This window comes from Xyrauchen texanus, chromosome 16 (genome assembly GCF_025860055.1).
Source record: "Xyrauchen texanus isolate HMW12.3.18 chromosome 16, RBS_HiC_50CHRs, whole genome shotgun sequence".
Taxonomy (NCBI): Eukaryota; Metazoa; Chordata; class Actinopteri; order Cypriniformes; family Catostomidae; genus Xyrauchen; species Xyrauchen texanus.
Genome location: NC_068291.1, coordinates 16434691 through 16453260, shown reverse-complemented (window position 1 = coordinate 16453260; position 18570 = coordinate 16434691). Strand labels below are relative to the sequence as shown.

The 18570-nt window shown below is 38.6% G+C and overlaps 1 protein-coding gene across 1 annotated transcript; it reads left to right on the top strand.

The window, feature by feature from the left end:
• The first annotated feature begins 5251 nt into the window (after positions 1-5251).
• Positions 5252-18049, top strand: hadhab (hydroxyacyl-CoA dehydrogenase trifunctional multienzyme complex subunit alpha b). Its single transcript, XM_052145331.1, has 20 exons — positions 5252-5375; positions 6175-6216; positions 6334-6404; positions 6513-6646; positions 6761-6899; positions 9345-9464; positions 9549-9651; positions 10636-10758; positions 10983-11101; positions 11201-11257; positions 14049-14158; positions 14295-14429; positions 14563-14734; positions 14808-14894; positions 14978-15118; positions 15199-15267; positions 15408-15603; positions 15711-15825; positions 15940-16085; positions 17348-18049. Exons 1-20 carry the CDS (start codon positions 5309-5311, stop codon positions 17491-17493), a joined length of 2292 nt encoding a protein of 763 aa, XP_052001291.1. The 5' UTR covers positions 5252-5308; the 3' UTR covers positions 17494-18049.
• Positions 18050-18570: the final 521 nt, after the last annotated feature.

Sequence of the window (18570 nt, the reverse complement as noted above, 5' to 3'; positions counted from 1 at the left end):
AGTGTTCTTTGTATGTTACCCATAACCGTTCAGCGTACGTTTCAAATGACTCATTACTGGCTTGTTTGATTTCAAATATTTTTCTCCAATCTGCATGTGTCGGCCCCCTCATGTCTAATAATGCCTGTTTTAGACGCTCGTAGATAATCTCGTCGGTTTCGTTATTGTCTCGGTTCATAATGTTGCCAGATTTCATCTCTGTGGTTATTTTTGGTCTGAGCTCCTCAGGAATTGTGAAGAGAGCTATTTGCCAAACGTCTCTAATTTCTCATTTGTACACCGTGGCCTGTAACATCAATGCTTCCTCAGCAGAATACCAGGATATTATTTTGTTGTTACTCCACTTTCAATTTAGTCCCTTGTCGCTTAACCGAACAAGGAGGTTTTTTAATTGCACGCTTAGAATCTCCATAATTTCCTCGTCTATATCGCTGCTGTGCTTTCCCTGGAAAGACATGTTTCCCGTCTAATTCTTATGCCCACCGGAGTTTTCGGTTTCCGGTCTTAATAGATGTGAGGTGCAAACAATCTTCCCCTCAACACTTCTAAAAGGCAAATAAGATTGACTTACCACAGCAGCTGGAGATAGGTGAGAAGATCAAACCTCATGTCCCGGGCAGGGATCAAGTTGAATGTTGCGCTGGAAAGACGTTGCTCGTCTGGTTGCGAGATCACGGAAGGGCTGTCACCACTTTGTAAGCCCGTTTATCGGTCCAATGTCGGTCTCCAATAATACGGGTGAAGGTCTCTACGCATTACTGTCTTTCTTGTACGCAACACAACAATATTAAATGAAATACATTTTCTCTTATGTATTATCTCGTTATTTCATCTGACTCCATAAATGAAAAAGGTCTACTCAGATATCATTAAAAACCTATCATTAAAAGTGAGCGAATGTTTGATTATTCCTTTAACTCTTTAATTATACTTTACCCGTTTAGATTAAGAAACTATGTCGCTTTGAGGTCCTCGCGTGTTTTCTCTACACCGCGGGTCTCACGATCACAAGCGGCCAGTATTGGATCATCAAACGGTAATTGCTATATACCTGAGATCGGTCACGTTCACGTTCACACAATCAAAGATACTTCAGTATAGCCCCATGGAATTGCATACACTTGAATGTAACTTGACGTTTTCTTCAGTAGAGGTCACGGCCACTATTACAGATGTAAGTTGACCAACATAACTTCTCTTATAATAGCTTTGGATTGGCCATGCGTGGTTTCCCATGGACACTTATCTGGAGAAACATCAAATTAAAACAGAGGTAAGACACACCCAGATTTAGATTGGTCAAGCAGCGTTTGCTGTTCTAAACGGAAATTCCCTTTTTGTCTTTGCAAACCAAGTACACTTGAATCAATGCCAAATATTAGTCATCACTAATCTGACGCAGACTTGCGGTAACATACGAATCATTCAATCCGTTTGGGAAAAGCAATTTCAGAGTCAGTCAGAATAAATCAAATGTTGACAATTTATTGACCAGGTAACATAATCAATTCCAATTAGACAGTGATAAGTCAAAGTTAGACATTTGATCAAAACATAAGAAATTCAAATTGCTATGACCTGAAATAAATTACAAACAGTAAACTGTTTGGGATCGTCTGATTACAGAGAGCCCTGCACAATGTGTCACGTTTCCTTAAATACCCAAACCATGAACAAGGGAATTTGGGGAGTGGTTAGGTTTGGAAGTCCTGGGGACATACTTCATTAACATACAGGCAGGGATGGGACAGACCTACAGAATTATAAAGCATTTGGCAAAGACCTTATAACTTTGCTGTCATTAAGTTTACAAACCTGGGAATAAGAGCACTATACCAGACGCACTGAGACATTTTAAATGATTCCAAACATGTTACACTAGTTACATTATTTGTATACATCAGATATAGACTTTTGTTACATACAGATCTTAGGTGATTCTGAGCTGGATGGGGGAGAGAGGAGAGAATGGGACAGATGTGGAAGGGCAACAATGAGGTGTGAATTTGCAGTCTTCGCTCAGTGGGGTGTGGTGCCACAGGGAGAGTTGCTAATTGCGAGAAAGTTAGTTTGTTGATTTTCTCAAAGATCATACATTTGCTCTTTGCCTTTGAATGCAAACACATTGGCACCCTGCCTTACAGGCTATCTGGCCATAATGTGACATGTGACAACTTTTTTACTTCATATGCACTAGGAGAAGAACTGCTGAAAAGAAAGCTTACAATGTTGGGCACAAGAAGAATAAACAAGCCACAGCTTCCAAAAGAGCTTGTTCAGACTAAAGGAAGGGAGACAACATCATCCATCTTTACATTCACTGACACTACTACATTTGTCTCCTACTGCCCCCCCAAAAATGTAAATGTCCTCCTGATGAGCACATTGCACAGAGAACATCTTTGAGCACCAGAGATAACAAAAAAACAGACAAGGTGTTAGATTGCAATAACACAAAGGGGTAGACAACCTGGACAAAGTTGTTGCCATACAGCTGTCAATGAAAGACCGCTTGTTGGCCCTAGGTAATATTTTCCAACATCCTGGATATCAGTGCATACAAATACAATGCCTTTGTGATATGTTGTGCCATCAACAATGAGTGGTGTGGTGGCAAAATGAAACGGAGGAGAATATTCTTGGAGCAGCTAAGATATGCCTTGGTGAGGCATCACACTGACAGGAGAGAGAGCCTTCCTATGTCATTTTTTGCTGCATCCACTGTGAGGGAGAGTCAAAGTCGGCCTGAATTAATCACTTCTACAGTAGCTGCTGGAAAACGTGGATGATGCCAGGTCTGGTCCAGAAACAAATTATTCAAAGTCTAATAAAATATGTCTGAAATGTCACAAGTATTTGTATCACACACAAATGATCTGTTCCTCTTGCATCTGAAGTTAGTCTTTTTTGTTTTCACCATTAGCATAATACAGTATCATAATTTTGTGGTGTGACAGGGTTTTAGGAGAAAAGTGTTTGGCCATACATTTAAAGACATACAGTGCATCTGGAACGTATTCACAGTGCTTCACTGGTTTCACATTTTGTTATGTTATAGCCGTATTTCAAAACTGATTAAATTCATTATTTTCCTCAATTCTACAAACAATGCCCCATAATGACAACGTTTGTTTGAAATCTTTGCAAACGTATTAAAAAAAAAAAATCACATGAACATAAGTATTCACAGCCTTTGCTCAATACTTTGTTGAAGCACCTTTGGCACCAATTAAAGCCTCAAATCTTTTTGAGTATGATGCTACAAGCTTGGCACACCTATTTATGGGCAGTTTCTCCCATTCTTCTTTGCAGGTCCTCTGAAGCTCCATCAGGTTGAATGGGGAGTATAGGTGCGCAACCATTATCAGATCTCTCCAGAGATGTTCAATCGGGTTCAAGTCTGGGCTCTGGCTGGGCCACTCAAGAACATTCACAGAGTTGTCCCGTAGCCACTCCTTTGTTATCTTGGCTGTGTGCTTGGGGTCGTTGTCCTGTTGGAAGATGAACCTTCGCCCCAGTCTGAGGTCCATAGCACTCTGGAGCAGGTTTTCATCAAGGATGTCTCTGTACATTTCTGCATTCATCTTTCCCTTGATCCTGACTAGTCTCCCAGTTACTGCCGCTGAAAAACATCCCCACAGCATGATGCTGCCACCATCATGCTTCACTGTAGGGATGGTATTGGCCAGGTGATGAGTGGTGCCAGACATGATGCTTGCCATTCAGGGCAAAGAGTTCAATCTTGGTTTCATCAGACCAGAGAATTTTGTTTCTCATGGTCTGAGAGTCCTTCAGGTGCCTTTTGGCAAACTCCAGTCGGGCTGTCATGCGCCTTTTACTGAGTATCATCTTCCGTCTGGACACTCTACCATACAGGCCTGATTGGTGGAGTGCTGCAGAGATGGTTGTTGTTCTGGAAGGTTCTCCTCTCCCCACAGAGAAACGCTGGAGCTCTGTCAGAGTGACCATCGGGTTCTTGGTCACCTCCCTGACTAAGGCCCTTCTCCCCCGATCATTCAGTCTGGCTGGGCGGCCAGCTCTAGGAAGAGTCCTGGTGGTTTCAAACTTCTTCCATTTACAGATGATGGAGGCCACTGTGCTCATTGGGACCTTCAATGCTGCAGAAATGTTTCTGTACCCTTCCCCAGATCTGTGCCTCAATACAATCCTGTCTCGGAGGTCCACAGACAATTCCTTGGACTTCATGGCTTGGTTTGTGCTCTGACATGCACTGTTAACTGTGGGACCTTATATAGACAGGTGTGTGCCTTTCCAAATCATGTCCAATCAACTGAATTTACCACAGGTGGACTCCAATCAAGTTGTAGAAACATCCCAAGGATGATCAGTGGAAACAGGATGCACCTGAGCTCAATTTTGAGTGTTATGGCAAAGGCTGTGAATACTTAAGTACATGTGATTTTTTTCGTTTTTTATTTTTAATACATTTGCAAAGATTTCAAAGGCTGAAACATAACAAAATGTGGAAAAAGTGAAGTTCTGTGAATACTTTCCAGATGCACTGTATTGTATTGGCAAAATCTATTACAGAGAGCACATCAGTTATCTAGCTTTTGGAAATAGCTAGAAAAAAAGTTGTGTGTTTATCTTCGGTAACAGTAATGTGTGCCTGTTATTTTTTCACTAGCACTAGGGAACAGAGGCTGTGTCTGGCTGCCCTGTTGCCTGGAAGATCTTTCTATATACCTTTTTGTTTTAATTATTATTTTGTGTAATGAAAAGTTATTTCATTACAAATATTTTTAAATTGAAATTTTTAAATTTCATTTTTATTTCTGAAACTTGCCCTTGAAATTTGCATGAAATTTACATTTGGCTGTCCTGTTGCCCAGGCTATGTGTATATACTGTACATTTGCACATAGTTAGTTTGCCTGGTTAGTGTGTAGATAAAAAGCACTTTTGCATTACTTAAAAAAAAACAAAAAAACAACAACAACAACAACAAAAAAAAAAAAACAATGATATCTGAGTGTCAGATGGACCCCAAACATAAGTAATGTTACTATTTTGTAATTAAAATAATTCTGTCATTTTTTTTTTTATTTTTTTTTTTAAACAAAAAGGATATTTATATTTGTTCAATAACATATATAGAACTATTACGAAATGATATGGTTATTTCTGTATTTAGTTGCTTTTCTGAAATGGACCATTTCAAAGGAACAGGAAAAGGAAAAGTGTTTTTGATGAGCAGGTCCCTACCCCAGCAGTGAGTGCACTGAAATAATGGTCTCTTCCTCCTCCAGTCTTCCGCCTGCTGTCATTACACACATTGACCTCCGAACATGGCCGGCTTACGAGCTTTGGGTTCTCTCTCCAGACTCACAATCAAGAGATATACTCTCTATCCAGGTACATTGCATCTTCAGACTCTCCTTAAATTGTTACACTTTCCTATTTAACTTGGCTTTAGCACTCGGATAATTAAACCATTTTGAGAGTCATCTCAGTGTTACTTTCCTTGGATAGCTTAGCTCGATTGCTAATTAACTCAAGGACTAGTATTGATTGCTTTGCGACTGTCTTGAAGTTACACGCGCGTGCACTTTACATTATAGGAACATTTCGGCGCTTGAGATGAATGAAATGTGCGTGTTAATAAATGCTCGTTTCATTACAATCTTAGTTTATTAACAGACGAGAGTTAACTGGGTTTTTACATGCTGTTCCCATTCAGTGAAATAGCTAACGCTGTCCATTTGCCCTTTTTGATATATAACTGTGTGAAAAAGTTGAGTTATAAATGAATATAAAGTGTTTATTATGCTCTAGCTGCAGTGTTGTTGCCTCTGTCGTTGAAAACGGGAGTAATGGTTGTTTAGTTTGGGGATTACAACCACATAATTGATAATAAAGCCACATTTACAATTCTTTCTTGTTAAATTAGGTATAATATTGTCAGTTTTGTTTCCAGATACGTTTGCACTCGTCCGAATGTGTTTATGACATTATCATTGTGCTTGTAGTGTAGGTCAATGGGAATCTAGGTTAAAGTTCACCTGTTACTGTATTGTGAGTTGTCATCTACAGGCCTGTCTGCACTGCTCTTTGTGTGCATTTTATCTTCCCCTAAAATACTGTAAAGATATTTTAGTTTAGGTCGTGTGACTTTAACAAATTCCACAGCTTTAACCTTTTTATCTCAATGAAGGTGCCTCCCGGAGGACCTTCACAGTGGCTTCCTGTATGATGGGTAAATATATTTTATTTTGTTCAGACATGTTTCAAAAATGAAAATAGAGATGCTTAAAGTCTCTGGTTATGCATTCGATTTAGTAAGTTTTTCATGTGGCTTTCAATATTGTTCCAGCTCGTACACACGTGAACTATGAGATTAAGGGAGATGTAGCTGTGATCCGCATTAATGACCCAAATTCAAAGGTAACTGTTGTCCCTGTAAACCATGTGTTTATGCATTTATACTTGCAGATCATAATGAATCAATAGTTGCTATATTGTTTTATTTATTTAAAAATGTTTTGTGTCTAGGTCAACACTCTTTCCATTCAAATGCAAAATGAGATGATAGAAGTAATGAATGAGATTTGGACGAACAATGCTGTTCAGAGCGCCGTACTCATCTCATCCAAACCTGGCTGCTTCATTGCTGGGGCAGACATCAAGTTAGTATCAGAGTTTATAATGAGCTTATTTGCTGTTGGCAGCAGTCTTATGATTGTTCTATGATTATGATGATTATAAAAAAAACAGTACCTTTTCCATCACTATGAATTTAGCATGATTCAGGCCTGTAAGAGCGCAGAGGAGGTCACTTTACTCTCTCAGGAAGGGCAGAAGATGTTTGAGAAGATTGAAAAGTCTCCTAAGCCCATTGTTGCTGCCATCAACGGATCTTGCCTGGGTGGGGGCTTTGAGGTACTGCATTCATTTCTATTAGGAAAGCACAGATTTACAAATTAAAACCATTGGCAAATAGGTTTTAAGCATGAAAACGGCAATATGAATCACTGGTGGTTCATTTATAATGTTTACACATTAATGAGAAAAAAAACATTGTTACAGACGTGGCTGTTGTGAAAGCGGCACTTACCCATACACGATAAGGTAAAACCATCCAAAATGTTTTGAAACCAGCTAATTTTGACTTCTGAGACATTGGTATGTATCCATTAACACAATTGATAGAGTTAAGACTGAAATCGCAATATGGACTTGAACGATTTATAAACCTTGAAAGCTTAAATTCGGACTGCATCAGTATTTCAGTCAGCATTGTGTAAGCAAGCGGCACTTTCTAGTGGTGTGTGTGGCATTATCCATTGTACCACAATCAAACTTAAAAGGGCATTTTATTCCTTTGGTTAAAACTTGTTAATTTTCCATAATGTGGTTGACATTTGTGGAATTTCCCAACAAATGTATAATATGAATTTGTGATGATTTATCATATACAGTGAGGAAAATAAGTATTTGAACACCCTGCTATTTTGCAAGTTCTCCCACTTAGAAATCATGGAGGGGTCTGAAATTGTCATCGTAGGTGCATGTCCACTGTGAGAGACATAATCTAAAAAAAAAAATCCAGAAATCACAATGTATGATTTTTTAACTATTTATTTGTATGATACAGCTGCAAATAAGTATTTGAACACCTGAGAAAATCAATGTTAATATTTGGTACAGTAGCCTTTGTTTGCAATTACAGAGGTCAAACGTTTCCTGTAGTTTTTCACCAGGTTTGCACACACTGCAGGAGGGATTTTGGCCCACTCCTCCACACAGATCTTCTCTAGATCAGTCAGGTTTCTGGGCTGTCACTGAGAAACACGGAGTTTGCGCTCCCTCCAAAGATTCTCTATTGGGTTTAGGTCTGGAGACTGGCTAGGCCACGCCAGAACCTTGATATGCTTCTTACAGAGCCACTCCTTGGTTATCCTGGCTGTGTGCTTCGGGTCATTGTCATGTTGGAAGACCCAGCCTCGACCCATCTTCAATGCTCTAACTGAGGGAAGGAGGTTGTTCCCCAAAATCTCGCAATACATGGCCCCGGTCATCCTCTCCTTAATACAGTGCAGTCGCCCTCTCCCATGTGCAGAAAAACACACCCAAAGCATGATGCTACCACCCCCATGCTTCACAGTAGGGATGGTGTTCTTGGGATGGTACTCATCATTCTTCTTCCTCCAAACACGGTTAGTGGAATTATGACCAAAAAGTTCTATTTTGGTCTCATCTGACCACATGACTTTCTCCCATGGCTCCTCTGGATCATCCAAATGGTCATTGGCAAACTTAAGACGGGCCTTGACATGTGCTGGTTTAAGCAGGGGAACCTTCCGTGCCATGCATGATTTCAAACCATGACGTCTTAGTGTATTACCAACAGTAACCTTGGAAACGGTGGTCCCAGCTCTTTTCAGGTCATTGACCAGTTCCTCCCGTGTAGTTCTGGGCTGATTTCTCACCTTTCTTAGGATCATTGAGACCCCACGAGGTGAGATCTTGCATGGAGCCCCAGTCCGAGGGAGATTGACAGTCATGTTTAGCTTCTTCCATTTTCTAATGATTGCTCCAACAGTGGACCTTTTTTCACCAAGCTGCTTGGCAATTTCCCGTAGCCCTTTCCAGCCTTGTGGAGGTGTACAATTTTGTCTCTAGTGTCTTTGGACAGCTCTTTGGTCTTGGTCATGTTAGTAGTTGGATTCTTACTGATTGTATGGGGTGGACCGGTGTCTTTATGCACCTAATGACCTCAAATAGGTGCATCTAATTTAGGATAATAAATGGAGTGGAGGTGGACATTTTAAAGGCAGACTAACAGGTCTTTGAGGGTCAGAATTCTAGCTGATAGACAGGTGTTCAAATACTTATTTGCAGCTGTATCATACAAATAAATAGTTAAAAAATCATACATTGTGATTTCTGGATTTTTTTTTTTAGATTATGTCTCTCACAGTGGACATGCACCTACGATGACAATTTTAGACCCCTCCATGTTTTCTAAGTGGGAGAACTTGCAAAATAGCAGGGTGTTCAAATACTTATTTTCCTCACTGTATAGTACAAACGTAAAATATGAGTTCTGTTGTTCTGAACTGCAAAAGCAGAAATCTTATAATAATATATATATATTTTTTTTAACATCAGTCACCATTCTTTATTTAGTTTTGTTATTTTTTTCTAATTAACTTTCATTGTGACACTTTTTAAAATGATGGCCTGTCATGTGTTCAACAAATCAATCCATGTTCAATACAATAAAAAGTTGTCTTCCACTATATAAAATCATTAGATTTAAAGTGTGTTTTGCTCTCTGTACAGAAAACATGAAGTTAATGTTGTGTTTCTTTGTGTTTGTAGTTTGCCATCGCCTGTCAGTACAGAATTGCCACCAAGAATAAAAAGACAGTGCTGGGCACACCTGAAGTCATGCTCGGCCTTCTGCCTGGAGCCGGAGGAACACAGAGACTGCCCAAAATGGTTCGTAATCTGCAACATATTACTAATTTTAATGATTGGTTCTTCAAATCTTGGTGTGTTTATACACCCCATCTTTTTATGTAGGTTGGTCTTCCCAGTGCCTTTGATATGATGCTAACAGGAAGGAACATCCGTGCAGATAAAGCCAAGAAAATGGGACTGGTTCACCAGGTGGTGGACACTCTTGGTAAAACAACTTGTGTGTGTGTATATATTGTGTGTGTGTATATATTGTGTGCTGTGAAGGTATTTTCCCCCGTCCTGATTTCTTGTGTTGTTTTTTGTATATCTCATACTAAATTGTTAAAAAAAAATTCTAACAAAGGCAGTCTGAGTAAATACAAAATACAGTTTTGAAATGATCATGTTATTTATTGAAGCAAAAAAGTTATCCAATACCAACTGGGCCTGTGTTAAAAAAGCATTTGCCCCCTTAGCTACTAAATCCCCAAATCTATGAAACTGCATTCATAATGGGATTCAGCTGGGCTAGACACACCCAGACCTGATTACTGCCAGCCCTGTTCAATCAAATCAACACCTAAAAATGTTTTCACCAGCATGAAGTTGGCTAAAAGGTCTCACACAGTAGCATATTATGCCAAGGTTGAAATAAATTATAGAAATTATGAGGAAAAGTGATTGAAACATCAGTCTGGGAAGGGTTACAAAGCTATTTCAAAGGCTCTGGTACTCCAAAGAACCACAGTGAGATCCATTATCTCCAAATGGAGAAATGCAGAACTACTGGCACTGTAGTGAACCTTCCCAGAAGTAGCCAACCATCCAAAATTCCTCCAAGATTAGAGTGACAACTCATCCAAGAAGTCACAACAAAAGCCAAGGACAACATCCAAGGAACTGCAGGCCTCTCTCGCATCAATAAAGGTCACTGTTCATGAATACATTATCAGAAAGACACTTGCCAAAAATTGCATCCATGGAAGAGTGGCGAGGTTAACACCACTGCTAACCCAGAAGAACATTAAGGCTCATCTGAATTTTGCCTTTGTTTTATGTTACATCTTGCTTGAAGATCTAAAACAATTTAGTATGTATAATACACACAAATAGAAGAAATCAGGAAGTAGGCAAGTACTTTTTCACAGCACTGTATATATCAGGTAAGGTAAAAATATTGTTCTGATCTTAATACAAAAATTAAACCCAGGACCTGGACTGAAGAGTCCTGAGGAGAGGACCATTGACTACTTGGAGGAAGTTGCTGTTGACATTGCCAGAGGAATCGCTAACAAGAAGATCCCACTTACCAAAGAGAAGGGCATGATGCAGAGTAAGTTTTGAAGGTGCCACAGTGGTGTTTACACTTTTTGGGAAGATAAAATTATGAATGGCTTACATGTTGTCTCTACATTTTAAGTATTCTACCACAGAAAAAAATGCATCACCTTTAAGATCTGGTCTCTTAAACTGTTGCACTTATAAATCGTTACATTGCATCTCCAATTGGCCTTATCATTTATGACAAATTTAATGGTTTAATCTCTTAAATCACAGAAATCCAAGACTACATCATGAGCTATCCGTTTGTGAGGCAACAGATCTACAATACAGTTCAAAAGAAAGTCATGAAACAGACCAAGGGACTATATCCTGCACCATTAAAAATAATAGAGGTATGCAAGTTTATACTCTTCTGTAAATGGGCTTTGTGACTACAAATCAAAGCAAAAATAGTTTTATTCTGTGATATTTGCTTTTTTTCTCTCTCTTAGTGTGTGAAGGCTGGCGTAGAACAGGGCCCAAATGCAGGATACTTGGCGGAGTCACAGGTGCTATTAATGTGTTTAAACTGTGTTTTAGAGGTAGACCGATTTATCGATTTTACCGATACAACGGAGAGGGCATGAAAAGAAAAACGGGACTATATAGAAACGTGCCCTGTTAGCACATACATTGTGTCTCCAACTTAATATCTTGTTATTGAGGATAAAAGAAAAACCTCATCTGGTGATATACATGGATGAGCCAAAATATTATGACCACTCACAGGTGAAGTGAATAACGTTGATCATCTCCTAACAAAACCACATGTCAAGGTCTGGGTAGATTAGATGTTATGCAAACAATCAGTTTTTGTAGTCAATGTGTTAAATGCAGGAGTGAAGACCTAAGCGACTTGGACAAGGGCCAAAATTATTATGGCCAGATGACTGGGTCAGAACATCTCTGAAACGGCAAAGCTTGAGGGGTGCTCCCGGTCAGCATTGATGAGTACCTACCGACAATGGTTTGAGGAGGGACAAACCACAGACCAGCGACAGAGAGTTGGGTGCCTAAGGCTCATTGATGCGTGATGGCAACAAGTCTAGTCCGCACTGACTGAAGGACTACTGTGGCATAAGTCACAAAAATTTGAATGATGGTTATGGGAATAATTTGTCACAACACATGGAGTATCGCACCTTGCTGCATAACCGCAGACCGGTCAGAGTGCCCATGTTGACCCCTGTCCACCATCAAAAGCACCTACAAAGGACACATGGACATTGCAGCAGTAGAAAAAGGTTGTCTGGTCCGATGAGTCCCGTTTCTTTTACATCATGTGGGCGGCTGTGCTCGTGTGTGTCATTTACCTGGGGAAGTGATGGCACCAGGATGCACTGTGGGAAGACGACAAGCCTTTGGAGGGAGTGCGATGCTCTGGGTAATGTTCTGCTGGGAAACCCTGGGCCCGACCATTCATGTGGTCATCAATTTGACATGTGCCACCTACCTAAACATCGTTGCAGACCAGGTACACCCCTTCATGGCAATGGTATTCCCTGATGACAGTGGCCTCTTCAGTGGGATAATGCACCCTGCCACACTGCAAACATTGTTCGGTTTTGTTTGAAGAACATGATGAAGAGTTCAAGGTATTGCTCTGGCTTCCAAATTCCCCAGATCTAAATCCATTTGAGTGTCTGTGGGATGTGCTGGATCAACAAGTCCAATCCACAGCGGCTCCACCTCGCACCTTACAGGACTTGAAGGATCTGCTGCTAAAGTCTTGGTGCAAGATACCACCGGACACCTTCAGGTGTCTTGTAGAGTCCATACCCATGCGGTATGAAATATAACATAAATAGTTTTCATTTATCAATTAACATCATACAAAGTCCAGCAAACAAACAAAAGCTAAATCAATATTCGGTGTGACCACCTTTGCCTTTAAAACAGCACCAATTCTCCAAAATTCACCTGGACACAGTTTTTCTTGGTTGTTGGCAGATAGGATGTTCCAAGCTTTTTGGAGAATTTGCCACAGTTCATTATCTATTTAGGCCGTCTCTATATGTATTCTCAGACTGAAACGATGTTCAGTGGGGGTCATGCCATCTGTTGCAGGGCTCCCTGTTCTTCTATTCTAATCTTTTGTATATGCAAAAGAAATGTTTGGGAGTCTAACATTTTATATTTCTTATTGACACACTAAAGCTGAAAATATAAGGAATTTTGCACAGCACTACTGTATATGTACAAAATCCTTAATCTAGTGAATGTATATGCAATTAAAACTTTAATTTGGTAGATACTTAAATGATACTTAAGTGCATTGTAACTCAGTCTTTATTTCAGTCTCCATTTCAAAATAAGAGTCCTGAAATTCATACGTGGATTTCGGGCTTGTTCATAGTTCCACGTTATGCTCAAAATCATAACATTTTTCTGGTTATTATTAGGGATGGCACAAGTAATCTGTTTTGATTACAATTTTCCTTTGTGCCTTTGCCTGCCGTGGGCAACATTAAAACTTGTTCTGTCACCTAAATCTTCCCGTTAGTTAGCCCCAAAAAACTTTCTACCATTTTTTTTAATTACAATTTTTGTATTGATTCCTACATTAAATTAAGAAGAGCAAAACATATATACATGGAAACATTTAAACACCACAACCACCCCTCCCAATCCCTGACCCCAACAAACATTCCTGTGGTCACATATGAGTATATACACACACAGAAAAAGCAAACAAACATATATATGTATATATATATATATATAAAAATATTCACACACATTTATACCTCCACCAAATTCTGCCATTATTTAAAGTGATTGTATCACTTCAGAAGAATTTCATTTTTTTATTTATTTAGATATTGTTGTTTATGCATAGTGCTCATTTTGTCATGAGAAAAACGTGTCCAAAAGTTGAATTCCAAATGTCAAGTAATCTATTACTCTTTTTTTTTTTTTGTGTGTGTGTGTTCGAGTACTCATTATTCACAACCACAAAATTCCTCAAAATGCCGATTCTTAGGTATTATTGGGATATTATTTATTATTGGTACTCTCTTGGAGCCTCTATATCTGTGCCCAGCATAGTAAGTAAAATGGCTAAGAAGATTTTCTAATATTCTATAACTCTGTTTTAAAAACTATTGGATAATTAATCGGTTATCAGCCTTTTCCACCATCTTAGTTACTGATGTCTGCAAAATCCATTATCGGTCGATCTCTGCTGTGTTTATTATCATTTACATCCTACAATACACCTGAATATTTATATGTTAAAATGAGACAATATTATGTGTATAGTATTATAATTTGTTTATGCTCTGTTTTTGTTCATTGCAGAATTTTGGGAAGTTAGCCATGACCCGTGAAGCCAATGCACTTATTGGCCTGTATCACGGTCAGGTTACATGCAAGAAGAATCGATTTGGAACCCCTGAAAAAGAAGTGAAGTAGGTATTTTCACCCACTGTTAAGGCTTTATTGTTTAACAGTTTCAGAGTAACATTTTATAGCCAAGCTACTTAATGAGTTAGTTGTATTTCACAGAATATGGTGATTCATTTATTTCATGTGCTCTATTTATAGAACACTTGCTATCTTGGGAGCTGGGCTGATGGGAGCAGGCATTGCTCAAGTGTCTGTAGATAAAGGTGTTCACACCATTCTTAAGGACACCGCACTGGAGGGATTGAATCGTGGACAGCAGCAGGTCTATAAAGGGTGGGTGTTAAGAATACAAAACCTAAGGAATTGACCATTAATTGTATTAAATCTGTCTCATGTATACAATTACTTACTAGTAATGCTGCTTTGATGGCAGCACAGGACAAATATTTTTCTTTTGAATTTCCAGGCTAAATGACAAAACTAGGAAGAAGACCATTACATCATTTGAAAGGGACAGTATTCTGTCCAACCTTACAGGACAGCTAGACTACAGTGGCTTTGAAAAAGCTGACATGATAATTGAAGCAGTTTTTGAGGACCTGAGCATCAAACACAAAGTCCTAAAAGACGTTGAAGCAGTAAGTGAGAAGAAATGTGATTCTCTTAAATGCAGGAAATGCTTTTCTTAGACTCTTGTTTTTTTCATTCTAGGTAATTCCTTCCCACTGTATATTTGCCACTAATACATCTGCCCTACCAATCAAAGATATTGCAGTTGTGAGCAAGCGACCTGACAAGGTAAGAAACCTTCATCTGATTTTAAGACTGCTGTATATTAGGTTATTTGGGACTAATATAATCTCTCTTGTGTTTTGTGTCAGGTCATTGGAATGCACTACTTTTCTCCAGTCGACAAGATGCAGCTACTGGAGATCATTACAACTGATAAAACATCTAAGGACACAACAGCTTCAGCAGTGGCAGTTGGTCTGAAACAAGGCAAAGTCATTATCGTCGTTGGGGTGAGGCTTTCGTGAACATATGGATAAATTATGAATTAAAATGTGAAAGTTTTGTAATTAAATGCAATGTTTGTCTGCAGGATGGTCCCGGATTCTACACCACCAGATGTTTAGCTCCCATGTTAGCAGAGGCAGTGCGCGTACTGCAGGTTTGTGCATTTCCTTCTGAATTATTCATTTATTTCCCATCTGTTTAAAAGAGGTGCCATGTACAAAAATTAGGCCAGGATAAAGTCTTTATTTTGATTGACTTTTTTTTTTTTTACATGGTTGTATTTTCTACATGCAGGAAGGTGTGGACCCCAAGAAGCTTGACTCTCTGACCACAGGCTTCGGGTTCCCTGTGGGTGCTGCTACCCTGGCTGATGAAGTGGGCATTGATGTGGCAGCTCATGTGGCTGAGGACCTCGGAAAGGCCTTTGGTTCTAGATTTGGTGGTGGAAATGTTGAGGTTTTGAAGACCATGGTGGAGAAAGGATTCAAAGGTAAACATTGTTCTTTACAACAATGCTTTGATGTTTTTTTGTGACAGTAGCATGTTCAGTGTAATAGCCACAATACGTCTCCTTTTTCTTTATAAAAAACACTTTAGGACGCAAATCAGGCAAGGGTTGCTACGTCTACCAGCCTGGGCTTAAAAGCAGAGATGTGAATCCAGACATTTTGGAGATTTTGGAAACGTACAAGTTGATACCAAATCCTGCAGTGTAAGTTGCCCGATCTGATGTTCTGGGACAGACATCTGCAATTATCCAGTTCTTTTGGTTAAGTTTCTTTTTATCTGCTTTGTCATGACTGCTCCTCTCTGTCTTTGTATCCAGATCTTCAGACTCTGATGTGCAGTACAGGCTGGTGTCCCGATTTGTGAATGAGGCTGTTTTGTGTCTACAAGAGGGGATCCTTGCCAATCCAGTGGAAGGTGACATTGGAGCCGTGTTTGGTCTGGGATTTCCACCATGTCTTGGAGGTGAGAAACTTAAATACATTTTATCCTACGATATTAAAAAAAAAAATAAAAAATTTTTTAACCCTTTCAAGCCGAGAAAAAAAATTAGGATCAAAATATGAATAACTACAGACTTGTCCAGCACAAAATATGTATTTTTTTTTAAAGCTTAGAATCTGTACTTTAAAATACATGTATGCATTATGAACCAAACTGAAAAAGTGCTTTGAAATTTGCAAATCAGAAGTGTTCAGTTTTTATAATGTATTAATTTTGCACTTCCCATTTTATTGTAATCGGTAAAAACATCAAACTGATCAAATAGTCATATGTCTTTGGAAAGATCTTGAAGTATATAACCAGTCTATTTGTTTTACTCCCAGACAAAAATATATCAAGTACTAGCTAAGTACATGTCTTTGACATTGATGTTACTTATTAATAGGTGTTGCTTATATGCTGCTTTTTTGCTCATAACTTCATGAAAAATAAACGGAACATACCACTATTTAGGGGAGGGGATTCCCATTAAAACTAGCCAACACACAACATAATCCGATGCATAGATCATTAGATAATCCACACGAAACACAATGTGCACACAGTACATAATTTGCTATCTGGCTAAAAACATGTTAGCTTTCCAGAATCAAATGACTTCATTAGAAATTATGTAGTCCAGTGTCATGGAACGATAAACCAAACCTATTAGGATTCAGATCGCTGCAACCAGAGGTGTAAGTCATCCAAATATGGGCAGAGAGGATCGTTCACTCACCAGGAGATGGCACCAAGTACATGACACAGAATGGAACTGAATGAGATCTCATGTCTGGATGCCTTTCTCGTACCTTTTGGTTATTGTTGTTTTTGCATGTGTAATTAGTTATTATGTATAATGGGTTTATTTGTGTGGAGAGGCTTTTGGACACTAGGATAAATAATTTTTGTAATGCTATAACTTTTGATTGCTTTGTCAACACAAAATTATTATTATTATTTTACAGCCTGAGATATGTAATGTCAAATCAGACAAATAATTAAAAAATAATAGTTTTTTTGTGATATTTCAGCAGTTTCTTAGGCTGAGAATCTCAGAATTGACCAAACAATTGATTTTTTTTGCATTATAAGCCTTTAATTTAAGATATGCCACTGAAAAAGGAAATATTTCGGAGTTTAAAGGTTCAAACCAGCTCATTCCTTTTTTTTAAGGATAATTGGCATTAGAGCACCCAGTCACTTCATTATGTAAATTTTTACATTGTGTGTTGAATATGTAGGTCCCTTCAGATTTGTGGATTGCTTTGGTGCTGACAAACTGGTGGAGAAGATGAGGAGGTTTGAGGAGGTCTATGGGAACCAGTTTACTCCTTGTCAGCTGCTGCTTGATCATGCCAAGGATCCGAGCAAGAAATTTCACAAGTGACTTCAGCTGCCATGTGCCATTACTTCATAGAAAATGTGAAGCGATTTACAAGAAAAACTAGCAATTGTGTGCACTTAAAGCAAGAGAACAGAATGTGGTATAATCATACTGAAGGGCCTTTTTTGCTGTCCCTTAAAAAGGAAATATTACATTACAAAAGGAAATAATATAATTTTCCCCCATAAGATGCTCAGTGCATGACTAATATTCAGGTAGCCTTTGGCTAAGTGATAACATTTTACTGATATACAAATTTAGTGTTTGGGTTGTTTTTGTACATTAATGAACTATTCAGCTAGTGTTATTTTCTAATAATGATGTACAAATTAAACATAAAGGCAGACTGAGAACCTGAGTGCATTCCAGTGCAGCCCTGGTGTCAATATCAAAATCTCCACATGTAATTGCTTCTCAAATGTTTTGTAAGGTATAGTCCAAAAGCACTTGTCTGTGAAATAATTTTTAATTTCGGTGAACTTCGACACGTCTCTCTGTATTTAGAAAGTGGCCGTGGAAAATAATTCATATCAATGAAATAAATTAAATGAAATGTTAATGAGAGTCTTTGATAATTATGGTGTTTTTTTTTTTTTATGGAGCTAAAGAAAAAACAATTGTGTGCTAAAGATATCACTTTGGAACACTTCTGCCCTGAAAAAACCTGATTCCATGTGGCAAAGTCTAAGCAATATGATCTTCTGTCTGATGTCACATAGTGCTCACAGATGTACTTGATACATTCAGAGTGGTTTTGATACCACATTTCCAAAAGGGTCCTGATATGTATTTACATGATCGCCAGCACATGTAATATCTGTGCTTGTATAAATATTTTTAATGACAAGCTTAGTAGCACCATTCAAAATGTAAATTATAAAATCAAGATAACTGCACAGCTCCTTCATAGTGACTAACAAAGTTGAATTTATGGTTTTCAGCACCTCCATGAACAAAACGTAGGCATTGTTTTGGCAAGGTGGTTTATTGAAAGCATAAACACACCTTTAAGCAGAATACATTATGAGAATGAGAAGCTTTTATTTAAGGCCTTTTTCATTGAAATACTCACTTAAAAAC

Bases quoted from the DNA above. Each gene is read 5' to 3' on its own strand.
- hadhab (XM_052145331.1), top strand. From the start codon at position 5,309: ATGGCCGGCTTACGAGCTTTGGGTTCTCTCTCCAGACTCACAATCAAG. The intron at 11,258-14,048 runs GTGCTATTAATG...TGTTCATTGCAG, and splicing joins GATACTTGGCGGAGTCACAG to AATTTTGGGAAGTTAGCCAT. The intron at 15,268-15,407 runs GTTTGTGCATTT...TTCTACATGCAG, and splicing joins AGGCAGTGCGCGTACTGCAG to GAAGGTGTGGACCCCAAGAA.